The following is a 26,917-nucleotide window of genomic DNA, read 5'->3' as shown; positions in this document are numbered from 1 at the left end:
TCTCCACTTCCAGAAAGCCCTCCCTACTTTGACTGTTCTCTTTTACTCTGTCTTTTCCAGAGTTCGCGGTGTATTTATTCCTTGAGAACAGGTGCCCCCTCTTACCTAGATGCCCAGTGGTTCCTCCTGCCATTCTACCTTGCCATCCGCCCTCTTCATATATCCTGTGTATGGCATGGTTAAAAGGGCTGTCCCTGGACTCAGGCTGTTCACAGTCAAGTCCCACTTATTGGCTATGAGACCCGGGGAAAGTAAATTAGCTTTCTCATCTCAGTCTACTCATCTGTAATATGGAAGCAACCATACCCACTTCACAATGTCCCCATAAGGGGTCAAAGATTTAATATTTATTTAGCACGGTCCCTGGTACACAGTAAATGCTCAATAAATATTAGCCGTAGTATTAATGGCGATAACAATAAAGCCTCCTGGATGACAAACTGTCTATTCTTTTCCATTATTTACCAACTAAAATACAAATTTCTGAGCGTTCAAGGCTCTGCAAGGCTATTTCTTTCTCACTTCCCAGTCACTCCCAATTTAGTCTTGCCCTTCCCCTCACCTCCTTCTGTCCTTTCCCTGGGCCCATCCTCAGTTGATTTCCTGGCTGCTGAGGTCAGGATGCGTGCACCTTGATACTAAGCCCCAGGCAGTGCCTGGAAGTATTTCTAAAAGGAACAGGTGATACTCTCCTTGGCACCGGTAATGAATCACCTTGCTTCTCCGTAGTGCCAGAAGCACCTGGCATGGGACCAGGTGCCCGGAGCATCAGTTCACACACAGTGAGTGGATACGTGGTGGCTGTGGCTTCTGCCACATCACTGCTTTTTTACGGGTCCCACTGCGGAAGCTTTTCAGGAAGTATTGAATTTTTCTAACCATTTTATATCATCCCCCATTCCACAGATGGGAAAAATGAGGCCCAGAGAAGTTAATAACTTGCACATAGTCGCATGGCCGATCGGTGGCTGAGCAGGAGTGAAGCCACGTTCATCTGGTTCGAGCATCCTTGCTCTTGATGAGTCACCCTGTGCCATCTCTTGGTCCACGGGCCTACTTTACCTCTCGGTTTAAAAGAAAAGCTCCTTTATGGCGTCCAGCCTTGTCCTGCTCTGGGTCTGCTCTGGGCTAGGATGCCGTTCCCCAAGCTCGGTGGGGGCCTGTCCGCTGAATCAGGCCCTTCCCTGGGCCCGGGAGGGCAGGTCAACAGCTTTACGCATCGGTGGGTGAAGCACCCCAAACGTCTCTCCTCCTTGACACCAAGGGCCTGGGTGGGCCCCTGAGTCCTCCTGGGTCTTGCTACTCAGAGTCTGGCTCACGGCCTCTGCCAGGCAGAGTGTGGTCTGCAGCCGCGCCTGAAACGCCCCCGCGGCCCCCATCGCGACGCTGAACCTGTTGGACCGGAACCTGCCCATCAGCAAGACAGCCAGGTGCCTCAGAAGTGAGCACACTGAGGTCTGGGGAGCACCCCTCTGGGTCCGTCCGGCGCCCCCTGAGCCAGAGACTTCGGTGTGGCCCGGCCTAACTGCGGCCACCCGCCGGGCAGCCGCGCGCGCACCCGAGAAGCCGCCCGACGCGTCCTCGGACTGATCTCATGGCAAACCCTCTGCGCCTGCTTCCGGTTACCATTTCCGTTTTATAGGAAAAGCGGTGACCGCACCCTCAAAGGCACGCCCGCAAGCTCCCCAAAGCGGCTTCGCAGCCCCTGCGCTCACTGTTCCTGGTCTTTCTGCATCACCGTTTCCTCTTTACGTTCGGGACCTTTCACGCTCTTCTCTTCCCGGCGTGCCAGTCACCCAACCAGCAAAGGCTATAACTGGGTTTAAAAAAATTCTTTTGCATGTTTATTTTTCAGGTGGGCGGAAGGGCAGAGAGAGAGGAAAAGAGAGAATCCCAAGCAGACTCCACACTGTCAGCACCGAGCCCGATGTGGGGCTCGAACTCACAACCTTGAGATCATGACCTGAACCGGAATCCAAAGTCGGCCTCTTCTCCGACTGGGCCACCCAGGCGCCGCAGATAATTGGATTTCTAACAATATACATTTACCAGCATCTTAGGCAAGCAACGTAAGCTACTTAAGGAGGCCAGAACAGCATTCTAGTTATATTCATTCGTTCATTCACTCATTCATTCAACAAATAACTTATTGAGTGCCTATTACGTGCCATGCACTGGGAATTGATCTCAGTGAACATAATACATGCAAAAACCAGCTTAACAAAATGGAAGTAGCTCATGGGTCTTCAGTGACATATCCCAGACCCATCAATATACGTCACCCACCCTTGATCCCACATCCTCCCCCTCCTGCCTTGTCTTCATGTCTACACGCAGTGACAGCCATTTCCGGCACAGCTCTGGGAGCACAGCGTGTGCTCCCGCCTCCCCGGGGAGGAGTCACGCCTGTGCTTTCCCCAGCCCTGGCTTAGGGGGCTGACACCCTCTCTCAAGCCAGACCGCGGCCCAGGGGAGGGCCCCATAACGTTGGTTGGACTTCACAGCTGGAGGTAGGTTTTTAAAAGACGGCCCCGTGCCCCCTCTACGTGCCCCCCGGGCTCTGTACAGGCGTCCGTCATGACGGCTGCAACACCTCACCGGTTTCCCTTGTCTCCTTCACCTGTGTGTCCCCTCGAGGAGCGACCTTATCTTGGTCACTCATGTCGCCAGTGTCTTGCACACGGCCTGCACACAGTAAGTGCTCAGTCTGTGTTTCCTGGGTGCACGCATGCTCGTGTGACTGGATGGGAGGAAACACCCAGCCTTCTCAGTGACTGTGCCGAGGCCACCACACGAAGGGAGGCGGCCACTGCGTAGCCCCACTCCGCCCACCTACATGGTCTGGGCTGAATCTGGGTGGACGGGCCCTCCATCCATGCAAGGGGAGAGGGAAGGTGGGAGCCAACACGCAGGCAAGGGCCCGCACCTACCCTCCCAGCAGCCTCGGCCGGAAGCGTCTCTTACCGTGGTGTATTTACCCAGCTGGCAGAGTGACGGGAAGGTTTCCTGGTGGGCTTTTCGGATCTTCTCTGTGAGATCGTCCAGCTCAGCCGTCATCTCATAGCTTTCCGTGCATTCCTGCTTCGAAGGCTCCTTCTTTTTCTTGTTCCTATCATTCCTGACAGCTGGAAATGAGACAGAAGGCAAACCAGGGGTCATTAACGGCCGGGCCTGTGCTGCAAGCTTCCATCTCCCGACGCTGCCTGGACTCACTTGACACTTGGCACAGGAACAGTGGGAAAAGGTGCCATGAACACATCTCCCAAGAAGAGAGGCTTGGCGGCCAGAAGGGCCAGGCAGAGAGGAAGGTCTGTCTGCGTGTGCACCTGCCAAGTAATTCTTAAAGAGTTACTTTACGGATCGCCCAAAAGGCTGAGAGCCTCAGTTTGTTTGGACAGAACTTTCTATGCGGACTAGTCCTCAAAAGATGGATTTTTCCAAATGCCTCCCCATTCCCTCCCACCCAGTTCCAGAGGCTCCGAGGGAACCACTCAGGCCCGGGAGACACGTTGCTGAACAAAAAGCCTTGTTGCATCATGATTCGTGATTCCTAGCTAAGCCTTCTGGTTTGTTTTTGTTGTTGTTATTGTCTTTTAGTTTCCTGAATGAACGGACCCTTTTGAAGAGATTCATCTCAAAGGTGATGGGATGGTGATTTTTGTCCCTTCGTGCTTTTCTGCTTCCTAGACTTTTGGTATTCATCACATAATCTTTTATTATTATTTGCAAATACTGTATTAATGTATTACATATTGTATACATCGTATATAATATTTAAATACAATGTTTATAATCACTTATTGTTAAAAAAAAGTTATTTTAAAACAATAATCTATGCGTTGTGGGCGCCTGGCCTGAAAAACGATTGGTCCACTCATTTGCTTATTCGTCTATAGCCGCTCCACTCGACATCTCGTCTGGCCCACTGACCCCTCGGCAGGTGCGGTCTTTGCCTCAGCACTTTCGCAGCTGAGCGTGACGCCAGGATGAGTCGAGTCCCAGGACCCGGGGCTGTGGAAACCCACGCTTCCCCTCGCAGCACAGAGCTCTCAGATGACTTCAAACCCGAGTGTAACGCAAAGCTCTGGCCTCGGGCTAGGATCTCCTGGGGAAGGGAACCGCAACCCAGGGAGGCCAACAGGTGAAACCAGACCGCGCAAGCCCCTCCGGGGCGTCTCCATTCCCCGGGGACCTGGGGGTGGCCAGGCTGGACACCACCTGGCCGTGTATGCCACCGCCATGACCTGCGAATCTGTGCTGCAAAATGACCCAGGTCATAATCCGATCTGCCCTAAGAGGATTTGGCTTGTGTTGCCTCCCTGAGAGCACCCGGGGTGATCTGAGAACTGGCGGCTCCCTGGGTCTACACGGTGAGGATCCCGAGGCCCCGTATGGGGCAGACTGAAATGAAGGCCTGGGGAGCTGGGGAGAACAGCAAGGCGGAAGGAAACAGATGGGGATGGGGAGGGAGTGCGTGAACGGTACCGAAGGATCCCAGTGTCTGTATAAGTCACTTACTCCTGACCTGGAGGGAGGGCAGCCGGGGCGAATATTCACATTTCTCGAGCATCTTAAGCATTGTACTGGGAACCGTGTCCGCAGCATCTCACTTAATCCCCTGATCAGGGAGGTGATTTTAAACTCATCTTACAGATGAAGAAACTGAGTGTCAGAGAGACTGAAGAATGTTTACACAGTTGACAAGTTCTTTCTTCACTTGGACTCACTCACTCTTAAGGGAGCGGACACGTTTGAGAAGAAAACAATACCTCTCCAGAGGATTTTCCTCCCCCAGGACTCTGAAATGACACTGTTCTTTGGCTCAGAACATTTCCAGATTAAGGTGAGTGGTAACGACAGTGTGAAGTAACTCAGCCTCAAATGTATTACTTTTCAGTGTAGACTGGCCAAGTGCCCAGACCATTCCTAGCAGGTGTGGGACGCAGGGGGAGGACAGCATATGGTTTAAAGCAGTTAGAAAGCAAAGGATACGGTCAGCAAAGGAGGGACCGTGAGGAAGGGGGTAGCGCACGGCAGCCGAGACGCCCCCACGGCTCTCCTCAAGGACGGAGTCTGGGTCTGTGAGGGGAGGCTGGGGCCTGACGCCTTGTGTGTGAGCACCACGGGCTCTCCGTGCAGGTGAGTGGGCTTTCCTGACCCCTGCCCGTGACCCTCGTCATTTGCTAACACAAGAGCCCTACGTGAGCAGTGAGGGTCCTTCCAAAACAGAGCTCTAAGGGAAGCAGTCTGGCAGTCCCTCGAGAAGCTAAAGAGTTGCCACACGATCCAGCAATCCCCATTCCTGGGTCCACCCAAGGGGACAGAAAATAAGCGTTCATGCAAAACCTGTACACCAATGTTCACAGCAGCCCTTCCCATAAACAGCCCCGCGGTGGAAACAACCCCCATGTCCATCACCTGACGAATGGATAAACGGCCGTGGCGCATCCACACGGTGGAATATCTTTGGCCACGAAGGAGTGAAGTACAGACCCACGTTACAACGTGGATGAGCCCTGACAACATTATGCTCCACGAAAGAAGCCAGTCACGAAAGGCCGCGTGTTGTGTGGTTCTATTTATACGAGACGGACAGAGAAAGCAAACTGGTAGGCAGGAGGCAGATCGGTGGTTGCCGAGGGCTGGGGCTCATGGAAGATCAGCACTGACTGCTAACGGGATTTTCTTTTTAGGGATATGTGAATGTTCTGGAATTAGGTAGTGGGAATGGCTGTCCAACCTTGTGAGTATACTACAAACCACTGAACCGCATACTTCAAAATGATGAATGCTACGCTCTGTGAATTATACCTTAAAATAAGGAAAAAACACCCCAGCCCCCTGAGGGAGGCCACAAGTCACTGAACACTACAAACTGCTGTGACTGGAATCAGAAGCCAAGATGGCGACCTCTGACCACCTAACACAGCAGTGACGGTAATGCCACTTTTTGATTGCTTAGCAAGGGCGAGCCACCGCCTTAAGCAATTCAAGAATTCTAGTTCACTGAATTCCACAGTGAACCGGGTGAGGTAGGCATTAAAATTCCATCTCTACACTCTCAGAAGCTTGAGGCCCAAGATCACCCTCTTTGAAAGCAGTCGAGCCACGATTTCAGTGGAATAGACACAAAAGCAGACAGAGGAACCACACACACATAATTACCCATGATCGCATCCCCAGGCGAGTCTGTAGGACCTTGAGAAGGATCTGCGCTTCTCCGCATTCTGCTTCACCGTCCCCCATCCACCCACAGCCCCCTGGACCATCACCTGGAAAACGCATGCGAGGAAAGACAGCCCTGGAGGTTACCTGGGAGGTGGCGGGGGGGGGGGGCACTCCGTGAGCTGCCCCCACGGATCATCTGTACCAAGCCCGAAAGTGAGAGGTGAGGTCAGGTGGGAAGGGGACCCTGGTGAGCTGTAGCAGGGCACCAGGGGCACTCAGACTCACACAGCACCCGCCATTTGCAAAAATAACAAGCTGTAAAGCCAGAGCTCCATCTTCTGGGCTTTGAGGCCCAAACTCAGAGCACTCTCACCAGCTGACTGACTGCCAGGGGACCAGTGTGTAACACCACAGGCTCCCTTCCAGTCAGCTCCCTGCCCTCCCAAGGCAGAGTGGCCTTCCTACTGTCTCCATGACCGAAGGGCTACTGGGACTCTTGGGTACTCCTCTCCAACAGCAAGACGCAATGACCCCCTGGTAATGACGCCCCAATCTCCATGACCAAAGGGCTACTGGGACTCTCGGGTACTCCTCTCCAACTGCAAGACGCAATGACCCGCTGGTAACGATGCTCCAATCACGGAAAGGTTCATAAGTTGATGGAGGTGTCTCGTAAACACATGGCTTCAACAACTGCTTTGCTCAAAGGTTTTAAGCTGCTGTGGACTGCAGATGTGGGATCTGGGCCACGCATGGGGATGGCTGCCAAGAGCCACCAGAATCAAGGAGGCGATGCAGTACATGGGACGCCACGAGGGCTTGGGGACGGTGGCTTCGTCCAGTTTCGGGGGACCCGTGGTCAGCAGCATCCGGGGCAGTATGGGGCAGGGGGTGATACAGGCGCTGCAGGGGGCCAGGGACCTGGTACAGACACCGGCTTCACCATCATCCCGGGGGATTCAGCCCCTCTCAGAGCTTCCCCGAAGGCAGCGGCGCCCTCCCAGAGGTGCACGGACGTCCGCTAGGTGGGACGGCCAGTCTACCATCAAGGCTCATACGGCCTGGCCATACAGGAAGAAGAACTCAAGGCCCTTCCACGTGGAAATGGTGGGCCCGAACACTGAGGATCTGTGGGCTTTCTCACGAGGTCCGCGGCTGCAAGTGGCAGTGACGCTTCTCCAGAAGCCACATGGTAGCGGCCCCAAATGAACAGATGGGCTCATTTCTTCGTTCTCTGGCCATTCATTCATTCAAATGTTGTCTGAGCATCTAGTAGGTACCATCTGCTGCAGGGAGGAAATGACAGTGGAGCCACACAGATGGTTCCTGCTACCACGGAGCTCACTTACGGTGAGAGCCAGACATTCATCATCCGACAGCAACAGCAACAATAATAACGAGAACAGGGCATCGCTGTTGGGATACCTACCGCGACTCATCCTGGAGAATTCGTACAGTGTTGAAAGTGTTCATTACAGCTACCCTAGCAGCTATGGGGCACTCCCCAAAGCCTTCTACTCATCATTAGGCCATACAATAACCCGATCACTATCATCATCATGCCTATTTTGCAGATGAGATAACTGAGGCACAGAAAGCTAAGCAGCCTGCCCAAGGCCATGCATTTTAGAAATGATGTAGTGGGGATCTGAACTCAGACAACCTGGCATCAGAGTCCTCATTCTTTTTTTTTTTTTTTAATGTTTATTTATTTTTGACAGAGAGAGAGAGAGACAAAGCATGAGCGGGAGAGGGGCAGAGAGAGAGAGGCAGACACAGAATCCGAAGCAGGCTCCAGGCTCCGAGCTGTCAGCATAGAGCCCGACGCGGGGCTTGAACTCACAGACCGCGAGATCACGACCTGAGCTGAAGTCGGACGCTCCACTGACTGAGCCCCCCCAGGTGCCCCCAGAGTCCTCATTCTTAACCACTGTATTTGGTCATGTCATACACATTCACAGTTCTGCCACATGGTGCCATGAAGGATGGTGCATGTGTATCACTGGCATGTGTGTGTGTGTGTGTGTGTGTGTGTGTGTAGGGACAAGGGGCTCTGATCCAGGATGGGGAGGCTGATGCTGGGGAAAGGTGAGAGCGAGTTGAGGGGAGGGATGGGAAGGGAGGTGGGAGCCTAGGGAGTCCGGGCTGTACAACTGATGCTCAGCCCCAAAGGCCGCCTGTGACGTTGGTGGCTGGCCTCTCCCTCCACTCCCACGGAAGGGATGCTGGCTGCCACGGGCACCCGTATACCTGTGATGGATCCGAGGGTTGACTGACGGCTTTCAGGCACAGTGCATCCCACAGGCACGGGCAGTGGGATGGTGGGGGCACACACCGTCGCCTCTGCGTCGGAGCCCCTATCTCAAGGTGGGGGCCAATTACCGTCTCACAGGGCCATCCCCTCCCGGTCTGAATATCTGGATGGCCAAGGTCACATTTTGTCTCTGTCTCCCGAGGGCCGAAAACAGTGTCTGGCCCACAGTGGGGGCTCCAAAACTGTTCTGTGAGGGACAAGGTGAGCATGTGACTAAATGTGGAGTCTGCTCTGTGTGCAACAAGAGCTCACCCGAGCCTCTTCCTTCCAGAAATCAGAGGTCTCACCTCCACGTCGGGGCCCGCGGGGCATTCAAGAACCACTCGAGCCACCGCGGCCAGAGCCAGCAGGCTGACAAAGCAGGTGGGGCGCCCGAAGGGTCACGAGTATGATTTACACACATGGGCGAGCCGGGCCTGATGTCTGCAAAGCGCTTCTTGGAATGCAAGGTGCTCCATAAAATATCAAGTATTCTCCTTGTGAGGGCCAGGCGCCACAAATCAGACTTGGTGGCGTAAAAGTAACATATTTATGATCCACTATCATATTGCAAATGAAATGAACGTAATAAAAGTGTCACTTATACAAATACCTCTGATGTACGGATCTCGACCTATGAATATGAAAACAGACACCCCAGCACTTTTATTTGAATGTCTAATCATGGAAATAAATGAAGTCATGTTCATTTTAATGTGTGCACTTGGGCATGTATCTAGAATATTGATTTCCACGCACCCAATAAAAACGTAATGCGGGAAACATGCAAACGATGTGGATTTCACTTGGATTCAGGAAGAGAGGAAAACAACGCTTCACTAAAGATTCCATGACGTCAAAAATAAAGAAAGAAAGAGAAAAAGGAAAATGCAGTCGACGGCGTTTTTGCCCATAACGTTCTCTATGTTCAGTGTAGCAAAGGAAGCGTAACGGTCTGTTTATTCTTGTTCGAATATTAAAGTCTGGGATTCGTTCATCTGGAGTCTTCACCTTGCTAACTACAGAAACAACGGGTCACAGTTGGTGATGTGAGCTATCTGGTTGCTGTGCATGGGGGAGAGCCTGTAACTAACACACCCACACACTTAAAAGAAAACCACAAAAAGAGAGTTGAGTTTAAAAATAATTTTTCTGAATTAATTGTGTAGATGAACCGTAAACCAATGGATCTGAAGGCAGATGGATGTAGGACTAACAAAGACAGCCTTTTCCCATTATTTCGGGGTGTGGGGGTTGGTGCTCAAACGTGGAGCGCAGTAGGTCCCACGGTAAAGGTGGGCGGAGTTGGGCGAGTGAATACTCCTCAAGATCAGAATCTCCTTAGAGGTGGAGACCATGTCCTGCACCTAACACAGCACTTAACCACGTACGTACTAGTCGAAGTTTGCGCAAATACGGAGAAAGGAGGTTAGTGAATGAGGCTACGAGGAAGTCCCCTCCCATCCCCCACACCCAGGGACACAGGCCTTTGGGACCAGACTGAGGGCGGGGCACCAGAGTATCTGTTAAGTGAATACTGTGATTGCAGGGCTCCAACCTGGGAGGCAGCAGCACGTGGGTGGGGACTTGGAAAGGCGATGTGCCCCCCACCCCGGCCCCCGACAAGTGCAACGTGTTAAGGGATGGCCTGGCTGTTCACAGTGCCAGTGACGGAGCAGGGGAGCATACTTAGAATTTTTACAGAATATTAAATATGCAAGTCATAAGAGAAGCAGTCTGGACATAGCATTCTCGGAGTTTAACAAGGATCTACCAGCCTAGCCCAGCTTCTTAAAGTTATTCAAAGCACTTATGGAAAATCTCTGAAATATCACGATGTACCAAATGCCAAATACCTCTTTCTGGTTAAAGTGGAATATTATACTAATAAAATTTTTAAAACCATTTGAAACACCGTTTCCTCTCCCTGGTCGCTTGTAGAGATGGAGATTTTGCCTCCTCTCGAGTGGAGAGCCTCCCCTTTGTCTTCCATTTCCAAATCCTTTCTTCCTCCTCTGTCTGGCCTGCCGTGGCCAGCCCTGCCCAGCCCTGCCCTGGCCATATTCCTTTCCAGGCAGGCCCCATGTGGTGGGCATCCTTGCAAGGCAAGAGTTTAAAGCTCTGTTACAAGTGACAGATCCTTTCCTTTGGACAAGAGTCTTGTACGAACCATAGGAAACATCCTAAGTCCAACTCCAAGGACAATAAAACATTCCTGCATGAGGTATAAAAGCGGGAGCTTTGACAATGAGCAGGTGAGAAGGTGCGAAGTGCCTCTGAGACACCTTCCTTCATAATTAGTGGAGCTTCTCTGCACGTTCCCCTGGACGGCAATGGGCTACTCTCAGTGACCAAATCCTGTCTGCGGGAGGCAGATGTGCCCTTGGCTTTGGGCTTGTGGCAGAACCGTCCCACATGACGAGGGCTGAGAGGAAGGTCTTAACTGATGGTATAAAACTGAACATTAAGAAATGGAAATTTAAGGGGCGCCTGCATGGCTTAGTCAGTTAAGGGTCTGACTTCAGCTCAGGTCATGATCTGGGGGTTTGTGAGTTCCAGCCCAGCGTTGGGCTCTGTGCTGACAGCTCAGAGCCTAGGGCCTGCTTTGGACTCTGTGTCTCCCTCTCTCTCTCTCTCTGCCCCTCCCCTGTCTCTCTCTCTCTCAGAGAGAGTGCTCTGTCTCTCTCTCTCTCAAAAATAAATAAACACTAAATTTTTTTTTTTTTAATGGAAATTTAAGGGGCGCCTGGGCGGCTCAGTCGGTTAAGCGTCCAACTTCGGCTCAGGTCATGATCTCACAGTTCGTGGGTTTGAGCCCCGCATCGGGCTCTGTGCTGATGGCTCAGAGCCTGGAGCCTGCTTCCGATTCTGTGTCTCCCTCTCTCTCTTCCCCTCCCCCACTCATGTTCCGTCTCTCTCTCCTTCAAAAATAAACATTAAAAAAAAATTTTTTTAATGGAAATTTAAGACACTGACGTTGTCGCCCTCTGTGTCTTACTCAGGAGTAAGTAAACCCTCACACCTATGGCATGATCAATTCATGTTCTTTTTAAATATCTCCAGTTTACAAAAAGGAGAGTTCAGTATCTGTTCCCATAAGCCATACTCGTGGGCAGGAAGTTCTTTGTTATATCAAGCTGAAGTTCACTCTGTTGAGTTCAACCTGCCCTCTTGTATCTGAAAGACTGGTGCATTTTTTTTTTTTTTTTAACTGTAACTTCTTTGTAAAAATGTGGGCAGCGTCAGATTCAGGAATCAACCGTCTTAGAGTAAGGATCCATACATCTAGGGTAAATGATGAACAGAGATCCAGGCCCATGGACTGCCTTTCAAAGCAGTATGTGACTGGAAGGAGGGGGATGACAAAAAGAAATTTCTCAGAAGACTTTCCAGATAAACCTGTATCATGGCAAATTACGTGCTTCCAAATATTAAACAACAATATCTATCATGATAAATTCTAATGGTCAAAATTTTTATTCCTACTGTTCTCTAAACCCAATTTTCAGAAAACGAATTGTAGTCTCCTTGACATTCTTTTTTTTTTTTCATTCTTTTTAACATTTATTCATTTTTGAGAGAGAGAGAATGAGCATGAGTGGCGGAAGGGAAGAGAAGAGGGATACACAGAATCCAAAGCAGGTGCCAGGCTCTGAGCTGTCAGCAAAGAGCCCGAGGTGGGGCTTGAACCCATGAACTGTGACATCATGACCTGAGACAAAGTTGGACGCTTAACCGACTGAGACACTCAGGCACCCCTCCTTGACACTGTTATATTTTCCCTCTTAAAACATTTTTTTTAATTTTTATTTTTTTTAATTTATTTTTTTTTAATGTTTATTTATTTTTGACAGAGAGAGAGACAGAGCATGAGCGGGGGAGGGGCAGAGAGAGAGGGAGACACAGAATCTGAAGCAGGCTCCAGGCTCTGAGCTGTCCGCACAGAGCCCAACGTGGAACCCAAACTCACAGACTGTGAGATCATGACCTGAGCCGAAGTCGGACGCTTAATCGACTGAGCCACCCAGGTGCCCCAAAACATTTTTTTAAAAACAGAAATGAGGCATTTAGCCTGGAGAAAGCTCTGAGAAGGCTCAGTAATTTCTCTTGGGGAGTATGACCCTTTGACATACCCTGCAGAACGGGAGCATCAGATGGGGGGTGCCTGGAAAGGGGAGCCATGTTTGCATGGTGGTTTGACTGCAAACGTGGCCCTAATTCACCCCGTTTGCATTGTCTTTGCAGCCTTTCCCATCAAGAGGTGGAGACAACTCCAGAGCCCACGTATCTGGGGTGGCTTGTGAATCACTTTAACCAACAGGATGCAGTGGAAGTAATATTATACCATTTCCAAAAGATCTCGCACACTTCTGCCTGCCCCTCTGAGAACGTCATCACTGTGTATGAACAAGCCTGGGCTAACCTGCTGGAAAATGAGAGACCGTGCGGAGGAGAGCCCAATTAGTCCAGCTAAGACCATATGAGATCAATCTAGAGCCAACCTGCCCATAAATCTGGGAGAGCATTCAGAGAAGATGAGCAGAATTGCCTACCCTATCTGAAGCCGACCAGAGTCTCACGAGAGAGCCCGGTGGACCCAGAAGGACCACCCAGCCGATCAACAGTTTTATAAGCAATAATAAACGCTTATTGTTTCAAGCCACTGAGCTTTGGGGTAGTATGTTATACAGCAATAGCTAACTGATACAGCGTCGGTAAAGAGTGTGTTTATGGCGACTGTAGCACATACCCACGTATGCTTTTGCCCCCTGGTATGTCTGAATCAACGGTTGCTTTTATTCAGTGGTTAAGGCGAGGAAGAAGACAATTTGTTATTCCTCCAACACAAGGTTCAAGATCCTGCCCGTATCTGTTACAACATACAGAAATTATGAAATTGTTCTCTATGGGTTTTAAATAAACAGGAAAGGTACAACTGCCAGGTGGGAAGGACGAGGGTCAAATTCCAAAGTTTTGCATTTTAGTCCATCATTTATTGCCTGTGCAAACTCAGGATCGTCCCTAAGTGTTCCGAAGCCTCAGTTTCCTCATCTGAAAAATGGGGACATTCTTTCTTTTCCATCACACACAGAATTCTTATATATATTTAGATGTGCAAATAATTGCAACACTCTGTAATATGTACTAAAATAGTGGGAGCCCTACACTGATTTCTTATTCACCAAATGTTTATTGAGTCCTGGAGCTACTGAAAATTCGAAGTCAAATAAAGTATGCTTTATTTCTCAAATGAAATGTAGAAGATACATAATACAGACGATGAGGGTTTAATATACGTGGACTACTTTCAAATGTGAAATGTAAGACAGCAGTAGAGAAAGGAAAGAGAAAGCGATAATGAAAATTAGGAAGGAAGAAATAAGGGAGGGAGGGAGGAAAGAATTTTCATCCAAGGTAAGACCAGTGCTCCAGCCTGGGGCCCACGTAACTGGAGACTAAGGGGAGGGTGGAGGATAGGTAAGCCGAGCGATTTTTAAACTTTCAGTGGGTTCATCTCCATGGCAGGAACTTCCATGTGAACTTGACTTAGTAAACAGATGCGGCCATGTTCATCTCCTTGGGCTCCAACTTTTCCAGATACTGCCTGACACACCTGATGAATCTCTGCCTACACCATCCGTGTGTCAGTGAGGTATCCGAGAGAGAGACAAATGTCTGCATGTTTGCTGATGTGTGCCCAATACCCTATTTAGGATACCGCTGCAGAGAAGGGCCTACGTGTTGTCAAATCAATTTCGGAAACCCAAGTCACCAGAGCAAGGGTCTACATACGAATGGGTGGATGTTACATACCTAGTTAAAATGAAAAACTCTCACCTTAAGGCATTTAAATGATTTATGCCAGCTTATATATCCCTAAGTGATTCTCACTGGTATCCTTGAAGCTCTAAGGATTCTAAGGGTTTTCAGAATCACCAAATGAGTATTGTTCAGTACAGCTGTTGTTCTAAAGGCATTCTATGAATTTTAATTTTTAGAGAATTGGCCATCCACATATGAGATACATGCTAGCCTCCTGTTGGATATGATTAGTCAATTAACCAGAACTTCCTTTCCTATGACACTGGGTGTTATATGTAAGTGATGAATCACTAAATTCTACTCCTAAAACCATTATTACACTAGATGTTAGCTAACTTGGATTTAAATAATTTTTTAAGGTGAAAAAGAAGAAAAAATACAGCTAGTCAATTCGGTTTAAAAAGATCATTACATGAAAACTTTTGAATTAATTTAAATTTACTGTTAATGTTTTTGGAGGTTACCTTAGCTCTCAAAGTTATTTTAAAAGGTATTCTTACAATGGATGGGAGGGTTACCACTGAAGTCTCTCTTAACTATAGGTTTGTTTTCACACATCCATCCATCTGTCCATCCATCCATCCATCCATCCATCCATCCATCCATTTATTTATCCAGTTCATCTTTTCATCATCTATGCATCTGTCCATCCATTCAGCTATTCATCTATGTGTTCATCATTTAGCCCTCCCTCCCCATTTTTTTCCTCCATTGGTCTATCCATTTATTCATCCATTGGTCTAACCTTTCATCTGTTTATCCACCCAGCCACCCATGTGTTCCTCTGTTTATTTAGCTTTTCATCTGTTCAAATAGCTACTGAGTATTTTTAAGAGATTCACATTCTAGTAAAAGAGAGTCACCTAAACAAATAACTATCATGCAATGAGTTACATGCCAGAATATTAATTCACTGACTGAAGCAACAGGAATACGAAACCTACGGTGTACGTTGTAAGATGGTACTCAGATCCACAGATGAGGGAGCTGACAGCTCAGTCTGTGGGAGTCACGAAAAATATCACAGGGTAGAGGAATACTGAGCTGAGTGCCCTATAGGAGTATCCTAGGTCTTATTCATTCTCGTGTCCCTAGTGCCGTGTCTTTTCCAAGGACACTCAACAAATAGTCAATGAAGGAATAAGGCTTGAAGGGGCAGGAGCCACTCTTGATGAAGAGAACACTCTGGGAAAGGCCTGAGCATGGGACAGAACACAGTTATATGAGAGAAGTTGATTTCTGATGGCCTTCAAAGGATGGGTCTCAGTGGGGAAGCAGAAAGAGGTGGAAGAACATTCTGGACGTGGGGGATATGAGGAAATGCTCCCTGGAATGTCTGCATCAGGTTTGGAGGAGAGCAGGGTGGCTGGTGTGCGTAGAGGAACAAGCGTAGAATGAAGATTGGTGGGGAGAAAAAATTAGATATATATATATCTAATCTACATCTAGATATTTAGGAAACCCCGCAATGGAAACATACGTCGGGCTAGGTAATGGGTTCAATGTGGGGGGTGAAGAAAAAGCCTTTTAACGCTGGAACTGGGATATGGATGGCATCCCAAATAAAAGGAAACTGGGGAAGCTGATGGGGAATAAGGAATCCAGTGTGGGGCAGGAAGGTAATGAGTCTGGCTTAACAGGAGGGAACCAGAAACTGAGATGGCAAATCCGGGAAGCGATGGCTCTGTGGATCAGGCCAGAGGACAGGTGTGAAGTTAGATCATTTAGGAGCCGAAATCTTAGGAGGACCATCGAGGTCATGAGGGAGGTAAGCAACGGGAGAGAGAGGAAGGAAAAAATGAGGCTCAGGAACTGGGCCTTGGGAAGTGCCAGCGGTTGGTGGGAAAGGGAACAGGACACGATGATGGTGGCAGATGAACAGCGGTCAGGAAAACTGGGATGCTAAAAAAATCATGGAAATGGATTTCCACGGAGAAAAGGATCCAAAGCGGCAGCAGCCTGGCCAAGCGTCCACTGTGGCTGACAGTCAGAAAGAAAGAAGAGGAAGCAAAGTTCACTGGTTTTGGCAATGGAGAAAGCGACGACTTTCAAGAGAACATTTATAGCAGGGCCACGAGGGCGGAAGGCAGACTGGGGGCGGGGAGGGTTAGGAGGAGGCCAGAGAAAGCCCTTCAAAACTCAACCTGGGAAATACCCTTGAGTCCAGGCACTTGAAAACTTGTTTTTCTATAATCAAACCTGTAAGGGAGGTCAGTACAAGCATCCACGTTTACAAACATGAAAAGCTGTACGAATTTCCGGGGGAATGTGAAATTGTTCATTTGTAGAGGCCCACTGGAAGGGCAGCACGGAGCAGGAAGATCTTGGAAGATGCATTCCCTCAGGTCTACGCAGAGAACGGAAGGAAGAGGAAGCTTTAGGTAAGCCAAGGCTGGAAGATGGCTTGGGTTTTAGGTTCGTTTGGGGTGACAATGGCAGTGATATGATCAGACTTGCCTTTTTAGGAAGGTCGCTCTGTTCTCGGTGAAGAAATGACCGGGGATGGAGAGAGCTCTGAGGTGGCCGCTAGATGTTCCAAGCGCAAGAAGAGGGCTGTCTGAGCCAGGGAGGGACTATGGGGAAGGGTCAGGGTAAGGGATGTGGGGTGACAAGCGGTGGGAAGGGGAAAGGGGTGGCCAGCTGGTTTCGGGTTTGGAGAATGACGAGGGGACAAAGAAAGAGGAACGTGACGTGCGGAATTCTCGGTGCCTGTGTGCCTTAACTGTCACACGGCCAGTCACCGACAGGGCTAGAATTCAAACACCATTCTAACTCCAAACCATACACTGCTCACAGAATAATTCCTGAGCTGGTTGGCTTTCTAAAAAGATTCGTGTTACCAAGAATGTAACGAGGACTATAATTAAGGAATTTTCCTACTTGGCCTTGGCTGCCACGAACCCTAGTGAGAGGTCACTCTCAGGCCACTCTCAAGGAAAACGTTAAAAATGAAACAGCAGAAATATGCCACGGCTCCCCCCACCCCCCCCCCCCAAGTCCATCTCAGCACGTGAAGCGTCGGCCAGATTGGAGCCAACTTAGCCTTCCCTTGAGTGAACTTATCAGTTTCTCAATATAAATAAATCATCCCAAATTGTCCTCATCTGTGAAGGATCGTGAAAATGCTATTTAGTTCACAAAAATCCTCTTTCTGGCCTACACCACGTTAATTCGCAGGTATTTATTTCTCCAGAGAGTCGTCTGGAAAAGAAATAAAGCCATCTTCCCCATCTTCTGCGTACTTGGATGCCTGACATGAACAGAGAACCAAGTCTTCATCCTGGGAACGCTTCAGCCGAAGGGTCAAAAAAAAAAAAAAAAAAAAAAAATGCAAGAAGTCCAAGAAATAACACGCGACGTTCCTGCCAGACCTGCACAATTCACTTCCCTCTGCCCTTCCCTTAACACCCACACCCAGAACATGCTTTTCTCTCCTTTTAATCAAAAAGACATCTGCCCATGCCTTCTAAGGTAGACACGGCCTTCAGGGCTCAGCAGGGAGGGGAAAGCAGTGCCTAAAACAGAAAGCGAGGAAGTGGTGGAAGATTCCCACCTCCCACCCGTGGCCACCTATTTGTTACTAATCCATATGTTGGGGTGTGGCCATCAGTACAAGGCAGCGTTTGGGATCTATCAGGAAGACAGCTCCCATCCAAGAAACCAGGGGAGCAACACTAGGGAGCCCTGGGGTACCTGCCATCAATTCTAAATGTGGTCGTTAATTTAAAAATATTTACCGGGTGCCCATTATGTTCCAGGCACTGTTCCAGGTGCCGGGGATGGAACAGTGGACAAAGCAACGTTCTTGGCTTCTTGGAGTTTATTTTCTTCTTGGAGAAGGCCGTCAATGGAATATACGATATAATGTCCGATAATGACAAGTATCGGGAAGGAAAATCATGAAGAGGGGGAGAAGGGACAGCGGAAGTTGTGTAAGGAAGCGTGGGCAGGAGAGGCCACTTTGATGAGCAGGGAGAAAGATGTAGTAATGCAGTAATGTGGGTGGCTAGGAGCAGAAAGGATCGCACGTTCCGGGGCCGAGAGCTTCTCGCATACACTCGGGACGCGAGCTAGAATAGATATTGGTCAATCTGCTTGTTCATTCATTCAATAATTTCACTCAGATCTATACAGGGAACCTATGCCACCCATATGCGTGACAGCTGCTGGAGATGTTGATGGCGAAGGAGGCCATGTGGTTCCCTGATGAAGTCCCAGTCTAGACCAGGGATGGCAAGCTTTTTCTCTAAGATGCCAGGTAGTCAACGGGTAGGAGGTTCCGCAGGCCTTAGAGCCCCTGCTGCAACCACTGTGCCACTGTAGGGCACGAGGAGGCGGGGCTGTATGTCAGTGAGGAGCATGGCTGTGTTCCAAAGGAACTTTCTATTCCCAAAACCAGCTGGAGGCCAGATTTGGATATAGAACGCTGAATGTACTTTGCAGTCCCATACTTTAGAAAATGTCCTTGATTGTTAAGAAGTTGTTTGTGCAATAAATCCCAATTAGGGAAGAAAGTATACTTAAAAAAAAAACCATTTTAATACCCACTCTCTCCCATGTTTGCTTTCTTATTTGATTTCAGTTATCAGGCAACATAGCAAGTGTCCATTGTTCTTTCTGCCCAGCAACGCACCCGTGCCCCATAGACATTTTCTTCTAGAAACGCCCCCCTCCTTTGCCCTGATAATGGCCTGAAGTGTTTCCAGACCCCTGGTTCTGGGGACATTCAGATGCTCCTCACTCAACCACACACAGAATGACGGGTTATTATGCTCCAGAGCAGTAAGGGCAATGGTGAAACCGAGATGAGTAATACTGGCTTCCACCCAACGGGGGATGGAGAGGGGAGGGTAGCCAGAGAAAATCTTCCCATGAGAAGGAAGATCTGAGCTGAGGGGCAGATGAAGAACATTCCAGGCTGAGGGGAAAGCAGGAGCAAGATCTTGGGAACGCACAGAGACCCAAGGACCTGAGGCTGTGGTAGTGCGAGGTGTTCTGGAGACACGAGAACATTTCAATTCTCGCCAAGCCTCATAAAAAGTTTGGCCTCCAAACCTGCCAGGTTACAGTCACATCCAGTGATATTCTCCTTCCCAAATTCTAATTCTTCTTCGATAAGTACTCACAGATTTTCCAAAGTCCTTGTATTACGTGCTGCTGTTCTAGAAGGCAGCTGAGTCAAAAAAGGAACCTCACAAAGAGCTAAATCGAATGCACGCAGACCTGGGGGGAAGATGTAAAGATTCTGGGAATTCTCTAAAGAAAAGCTCTCTGCCACCATGCCTGTCATCCTCCTGGGATGTTGAAGGGTGCGCTTGGGCACTGGAGGCAAAGGCCACCCTCGGCCCTGAAGGCTCCCATCCAACGCAAAGTCAGTAAGAGTTCGGACAGCCAGCAAAGTCTGTAGATTGCAACCAACAGAGTTCTGTTTTATTTATCTAAGTCTGTCCTAGAAAAAAACCACGAAAGATGGCAGAAAAGTATTATCTCCCTACAAGTAAAATTTTTAAATATTTAAGCACTGTTGCCTTTCATGTGTTTCATAAAATTCATCAAGTGAAACACACTTTGCACAGCCTCCTTCGTAAGGTTTCCGTTTTTATGTCAAAGCTTCAAAACACAGAATCATACCTTTAAAAAGGTCCATCATTAACTTCTCCTATTCTGATGATGACATATGTATTTATATTTAAACACAATTTTTATGGAAAATTTCAAACATACCAAAAGTAGAGAAAACCGTACATGAAATGAGCCCTCATCCACTCAATGCCCAGTGTCAACCATCAGTTTATGGCCCGTGGTCTTTTCTCTCCACTTCCATCCCTTCCTCCAGATTATTTTGAAGCAAACCCTTGACGTTTTCATCTGTAAATATTCCAAACTCCTTTCTTTCATCACTTTTGATCATGCCCTTGCTTCACTTTGTGGGGGAGGGGGAGATGTTATCTCCTTCAAGTAGATTTTAGTAGGGAGAGAGGTCAAAGGTGAGAAATGATCGGCTAAAAACACGCGAGGGGAAACCAAGGTCGAGGTGCCCACCTGACCTTGATGTACTCAGCGCAGAGGCAGCCGTCCTGGAAACATCCAGAACATAAGCAGAGTGAACAAGCTGTCCTAACCAGCACTGACATGAGGATGTCCTCCTCCTCTTTACCAAGTCCCGTCCACTTAACAACCAAGCTGCTTTCAGCAAGACCTGGCCGCCCCTGCCCCCAGCCAGCCCCCTTCCCCTTCCCACTTTCATTATCTTGAGAAACATATGGCATAACTTTGCCCGCGTTTAAGGCTGGCCAGACCTTAAGCTGGAAAGGAATGCTGCGCTCTAAAATAATATTTTTCTCATTAATGCCACTGAATCCCCTGCCCAGCCTGTTCCCCCACTCACCTCGTAATCTTTTGACTGAATTCAGGAAATTGCACAACGGCTGGTCACCTCCAGGAACTGCCATTTTCAATCACGTATGATGTTTTTGCTACCATGTACCTTAACGGCAGAGGGGCCCGTGGTCAGCTCTGATTATCAGCCTCACCTTCTCGCCCCAGGGCTCTCGCTGATGCCCACGTTTATCTCAAAACAGGGAAAGGTCGGTGGGCTTTGGGACTTTCTTAGGATGTGTCCGGACTTTACAAAATAGCAAGAATTAGGAAACATGGTTATTAAAAAGTACTTTGAGCTAACTAACTTCAAAAAGAAGAATGCTGGTGGATATGGACCGTGTTCTCCTGAGAACTGCGATAGCCTCCCAGGTGGACAAAAGGGAGACTGAGGGCTTGATCAAGAAAGCTAAGCGACACCCCACGGAGACACTTTCATCTGGGGAGCCCTGCAAGGCCTATCCGGCAGCCCGCTGAAAGGATTCCTACCTCGGGGCTCCCTAGTCCTTTCTCACTCTTCATGTCCAGGACCCTACAAAGTCCACGCCCAGGCCCTCCTCTATCAAGCACATACATCCAGAAGGCTCGGACCCCCAGCTCCAGCCCCAGCCTTTCTCCTAAGCATCAGACATGTGTATCTGTCTTCCCGCTAGACATCTCCCGGCCCCTCACATTGATTGTCTCCTAAAAGGGACTCTTGAGCTGCCCTACATGACTCCTCCTCCACTGATGCCACCATCTCTGTGGCTGGAACCACAGCCCATCCAGGGGCCCAAATCCCAGGGAGAGAGGCAGACCCATCCTTCTCTCTTCTTCATCCTATGTGTCTGCCAAGGGCCACTTAGTCTACCTGCTATTGCCCAGGTCCATTCTCTCTCTGAATGATGCTTTGCAGACATCAGCTCATCTGTACGCGGCAGGAAAATACAATGCGATAAGAAGTACAAGTAAAAATCTTACTGTTAGAGCTAAAACAGGCTGTGTCTACAGAGGAGTATCCTTACTCTCTCTTGCTGAGCCCCACTAACGTCCTGTGAACTCAGATAACCTTTGGTCCTTACCACAAGGACATCATTTAAAGCCTCTCCTTCCCATTATAAGCACCCTGCTCAGATTCTGTCACTAAAGCCTTTTAAAAATGTTTTTTCTTAAAAAAAAATAAATAAATAAATAATTAAAAAAATTAAAAAAAAATAAAAATGTTTTTTCTCATTAATTTTATAAGCCATCTCCTTCTCAACCCCTTCATACATACAGACAGACCGACACACACACACACACACACACACACACACACACACACACACACACACACCCCCCCCCCTTGAGGCTCCAGGAAATTTCACAGTGGTAAACCAGCCTCAGGAACTGCCATTTTCAACAGTGTAGAGAATTTTACTGCCAGTGTAGACAGCTTAATTGAAAAGGTGTCTTCACTCTCTCAACCTACATTTATTTAAGCAGCAAGTACTCCCAGATGAACCTCATCTTATTTTGGGTACTATGAGAGAGTACTTCCTCCTTATGCCTGACATGTTTCCAAGTATCAGGAAATGATTTTGAACATGTATTCTGAATGGAGACCTACCAAATTTACAGTTGGAAGGGACCTCAGCAATCCTCCGGAATCAGTCTACGAAGAGTCCCAGTTATGGCATATCACAAGTGACCACAACTGTGATCGCTCAGTAATGGCGATCATGAGAGCTGGGTTTTAATCTCAACTCTCTAGCACAGTAGTTGTGTACGTTTGGGCAGGTTAGTTGCCATGACCATTAAAAAATCGCCATAATCTAATAGAGGTGTTGAAAAGATCTAGCACCCCAGAAATGGTAGCAAATTTTTCTTTTTTGCTCATGACCTCTCCAACAGGTTAGAGTAATTATCTTCTCCCAACATCTGGTTTTTCTCCACCTTATGACTTTCCAATTACATCTCACAGCAGACAGCTTGATGATCTCATGCCATACTACTACATCCTGGTTTGGAGAATATTCAGTTCGAGATAAAGTAGCTTTTTTTGTTTTTTTAATATTTATGTATCCTTGAGAGAGAGAACGAGCATGTGTACATGTGCACGTGGGGGAGGGGCAAAGAGAGAGGGAGACGCAGAAATCAGAAGCAGGCTCCAGGCTCCGAGTTGTCAGCAGAGTCCAAAGTGGGGCTCAGACTCACGAGAGCCGTGAGATCATGACCTGAGCCGAAGTTGGACGCTTAACCGACTGAGCCACCCGGGTGCTCCATGAGATAAATTAACTCTTAAAATAAGGTGCTCAGAACAAAAAATGGTAATGTCCCAAGATGTGCACAAATACAGAGGGTTTTGGTGGTCTGTCATGATCTGATTTGCCAAGTCTCTTAAGAAGAAAGACACGTTACTACCTGAGTTAGATCACAGCAAGCCCTGGCCATCTCGTCCTCACTGCTGGCTTCCCCAGCCTGTCCTGCCACCGCTAACCTGGTGGAATCTGAATCAGGATTAAATACTCATCTCTGTTAAATGGTTTCCTGTTTGTACTGGCTCATCAGCTGCTTCTGTCAAGCTCTTCTGGAACCTTTGGATCTTTTGAGGTTCTCACTCTACCAGGTTCATACTTGGGCCTGTTTTAGGAGTGAGCCCTCTGCCTGAAGCCCGTCCCTTTAGTTTCCAAATGTCTTGAGTCCTGACAGCTTCTTGGCCTCCTCCGCTCCTCCCGCGGCCCCTGGATGCCCCCGCCAAAGAGCACAGCACAAAAGGGGAACGTCCTGAAGTGCTATTTCTTGTGAGCCTCTCAGGTTTCGATGCCATTTCATACATGCTGGATCATCAAACTGAGCCACAAGACATAACAGAGAAATGTGTCATTCCTGACCCAGATTTGGACATGACTGGAATTGATGAGAAGCCACAACTTACTTCCGAAAGTGAGTCAGGCTTCTTGAAAAGGAAAACAACACCACCAAGTAAACATCATCAGGTAAACATTAGGCTCCAAATAAAGAGTCAAACCCCCTTAAATTTAGATATCCTGCGACTTACTGTGAAACATCTGTAATGTCAGCTGCCTGCTATAATGGATATTGGAAAAATATTTAGAACTAAAATATGGTATTTCTCCAGGGGATGTATATAAAGAATGGGGGAGGGGGGAGGCAGCAATTACCAGAGAAATTCAATAAATAACTTGGCAACCTGTCACTTTTTTCCAGGTGCACCAATAACATATATTAAAAAGATTCAAACCTCGTGGTTTCCTCCCAGGTTTTTTTTTTTTTTGGTCAAATCTGGCAAGGTCCCATTCAGAGCACCAGCAGGAAAAAAAACCAAACACCTTTATGATGCAGTCAAAGACACAGAGTGTACATCACATTTAAAGGAATGGGCTTATCTGAGACCTTCCATTGGCACTGCCTCAAAACCCAATGAGTTTGAATGCTGGTCCTCCTGTATTATTCATTACATAATTGCTGTGTTTTATTAGAAATATGATCTATTATAACCTTGAATACAGTACATTAAATGACATTGAAAATTAGATTATTCTGATTATTAGAGAAGTGAGAAATGTGCTAAACATTTGTAAGACTGATAATCAATCAGGGTATCCATTTGAGTGTAATAAAAATCAATCTGGAGCCAGTGTGTTTAAATCTAATTTTTTAGGCATGACATTTTCCTCAGAGTTTCTTTCTAAAATGTCATCATCTTCTGCAACGGTGATTGATTCCGTCTCTAGGGAGAAGCACTCACTCCAATTACTTCATCCACTGCACACAAACCATAGTCCACTTCAAAAAAAAGCCAGATGAATCACAGCAATAACAATATATTTGATGGGGGGGCACAGATTTATGTCACTCAAGCTACAAAATCAACCCCAATCTTCTTCCCCCCAGCTCAAACAGATAAAATATGCTACTTAGATGATAATGTGGCTCTTTTTTCCATCAGAAATGAGGGATTTTCATATTGGGTTTTTATTTCACCTGTGAAATGGAAAAGACACTGGCTTGTGTAAAAATATTATTCCACTTTCATTTTTTCAGACAAAGAAAAAATTATTATAAATGACTGTGTTGATTTACTCTTCCTTCAATCATCCACCCTCTCTCCCTCCCTCCCTCCCTCCCTTCCTTCCTTCTTTCCTTCCATCCATCCATCCATCCATCCACCCACCCTCCACACCTCCTCATCCATTCATTCACCAATAAACAATTATTCAACCCCGTCTGAGGTCACTGAGAGACTGGCCAACTTGGGGTTCTTTTTTTGTCTTGAGTATATTCAAATATGACCAAGGTGAGGACAGCTAATGAAATTACATCCAGGGGAGAATTGCTGAACTGATCCTACAGTCTGGAGAGGGGTCACCAGACTGGCACAATTAGGAATGACTATCCACTCATTCAGCTTGTGTGTTTACACCGGCACATATGAATATTTACTTTATGGAATTTTGGTATTTTCCTGACAATTATAGGGGAAGGGAGAAGATGACACTTATCAAACAGTTGCCAAGACTGAGAACTTGACATTCATTACGTATTAAATCCTCAGTGGTAGGAGGGTACTTCTGCTTCTCTGGCCTTGGGGTTCCATATGCGGGTCTTTCAGGAGGGTGACATTCTTGACTTTTCTCCCTGTCTCTCCTTCTGCCTTCTGCAGGGAGGAGCAGGGATTTGTCTTCGTGAGTCTGAAGGAAGGCACTTAGTGTTTTGGGCTCAAGCCCCTCTGGGCCTTCTCAACATCTACCTGCCTGTAGGAAAGGGCACGCAGGCCTGGGTTCCATGATGTGGAAGTTCCCATGGGCAGGCTCTGCCCTGCGAGGAGGCCTTCAGGTGTCAACCCTGCCCATGACAGTGTGCTTATGTTTATCTGACTTGAGGGTGTAGTTTAGCAAGTCCATTGGGGCCACACAGGGAAGCCACAGCCTCCAATAAGCAAGTGACTATATAAATTAATTTAAAATCATAGGAAGGATTCCTCAAAAAACTAAAAACAGAACTACCCTATGACCCAGCAGTTGCACTACTAGGCATTTATCCACGGGATCCAGGTGTGCTGTTTCGAAGGGACACATGCACCCCCATGTTTCTAGCAGCACTTTCAACAATAGCCAAAGTATGGAAAGAGCCCAAATGCCCATCGATGGATGAATGGGCAAAGAAGGTGTGGTATATACATATACAATGGAGTATTACTCAGCAGTCAAAAAGAATGAAATATTGCCATTTGCAACTACGTGGATGGAACTAGAGTGTTTTATGTTAAGCGAAATTAGTCAGAGAAAGACAAAAATCACATGACTTCACTCATATGAGGACTTTGAGAGACAAAACAGATGAACATAAGGGAAGGGAGACAAAAATAATATAAAAACAGGGAGGGGGACAAAACATAAGAGACTTATAAATATGGAGAACAAACTGAGAGTTACTGGAGGGGTTGTGGGAGGAGGGATGGGCTAAATGGGTAAGGGGCACTAAGGAATCTACTCCTGAAATCATTGTTGCACTAGATGCTAACTAATTTACATGTAAATTTAAAAAAAAAAGAAAAAAAGAAAAAGAAAATCATAGGAAGGAACATTATGTTGCTGTTTAATAACATGGGGGAAATAGCCACCATGTTAAGTTTAACTAAAATAATAAATATATACACATATGTGACTAGAAAAAAGGGGAGAAAATAAATCAAGATATTAACAGGGCCTATATCTGGAATAGGAGACTGTGATTTTGATTTTCTTCTTTATAAATTTCAGCACTTTCCAAATTGTCTATAGCAAGCCTCTGCTATTTCAATTATTTTTTTAAATGTAGATTTTTTTTTTTCCTTTTAAAAGAAAGTAGCTTTTCTCCATCCCTGGTAAGGTCCTCAGACTCTAAGGAGACTCTTAGAAACAAGCTGCAGATGTTTTGATCTCCTTCTGATTTATGCAGCTTCTCAACTAGGAATGAATCCATGAGAGAAAGAGAAAAGAGAGCATGTGATTCCTGGAAACCCTGCCCCCACCTCACTGCCCACCTGGTCAGAGCCTGCCAACCACTCTCTCTGCTTCTGCCCTTACCTTCCCCGTGGTTGAGTTTCAGCCTCATGGCCATCTTAAGCCTACTAAAACCAAAGTATGTCACCCTTCTGCCCCAACACCCAACAGCCTCCCATCAAACTTGGGGTAGGAGCTGGTCTATGCGAAGCCCCCTGGGGCCTCTCGGATTCCCCCTCCTGTGTTATGCCCATTTGTTTATTCTCCTCTTGACACATGGGCTGCCATG

General features: G+C 47.6%; 1 protein-coding gene across 9 annotated transcripts in view; it reads right to left on the bottom strand.

Moving 5' to 3' along the window:
* Positions 1–26,917, bottom strand: part of RARB (retinoic acid receptor beta) — a 672,606-nt gene that overhangs the window by 25,296 nt on the left and 620,393 nt on the right. For all 9 annotated transcript variants that reach the window (XR_009612006.3, XM_060638522.3, XM_060638523.3 and 6 more), the window contains one exon: positions 2,965–3,125. Coding sequence is in view for 8 of the 9 variants with exons in the window: in XM_060638522.3 (XP_060494505.1) it covers positions 2,965–3,125 (161 nt within the window). In the remaining variant the exon portion in view is untranslated. The remainder of the gene's footprint in view (positions 1–2,964; positions 3,126–26,917) is intronic.

Source organism: Panthera onca, chromosome C2 (assembly GCF_046562875.1).
Source record: "Panthera onca isolate mPanOnc1 chromosome C2, mPanOnc1 haplotype 2, whole genome shotgun sequence".
NCBI classification, from domain to species: domain Eukaryota; kingdom Metazoa; phylum Chordata; class Mammalia; order Carnivora; family Felidae; genus Panthera; species Panthera onca.
The sequence above is the reverse complement of the archived record's forward strand: the minus strand, read 5'-3'. Positions and strand labels throughout refer to the sequence as shown.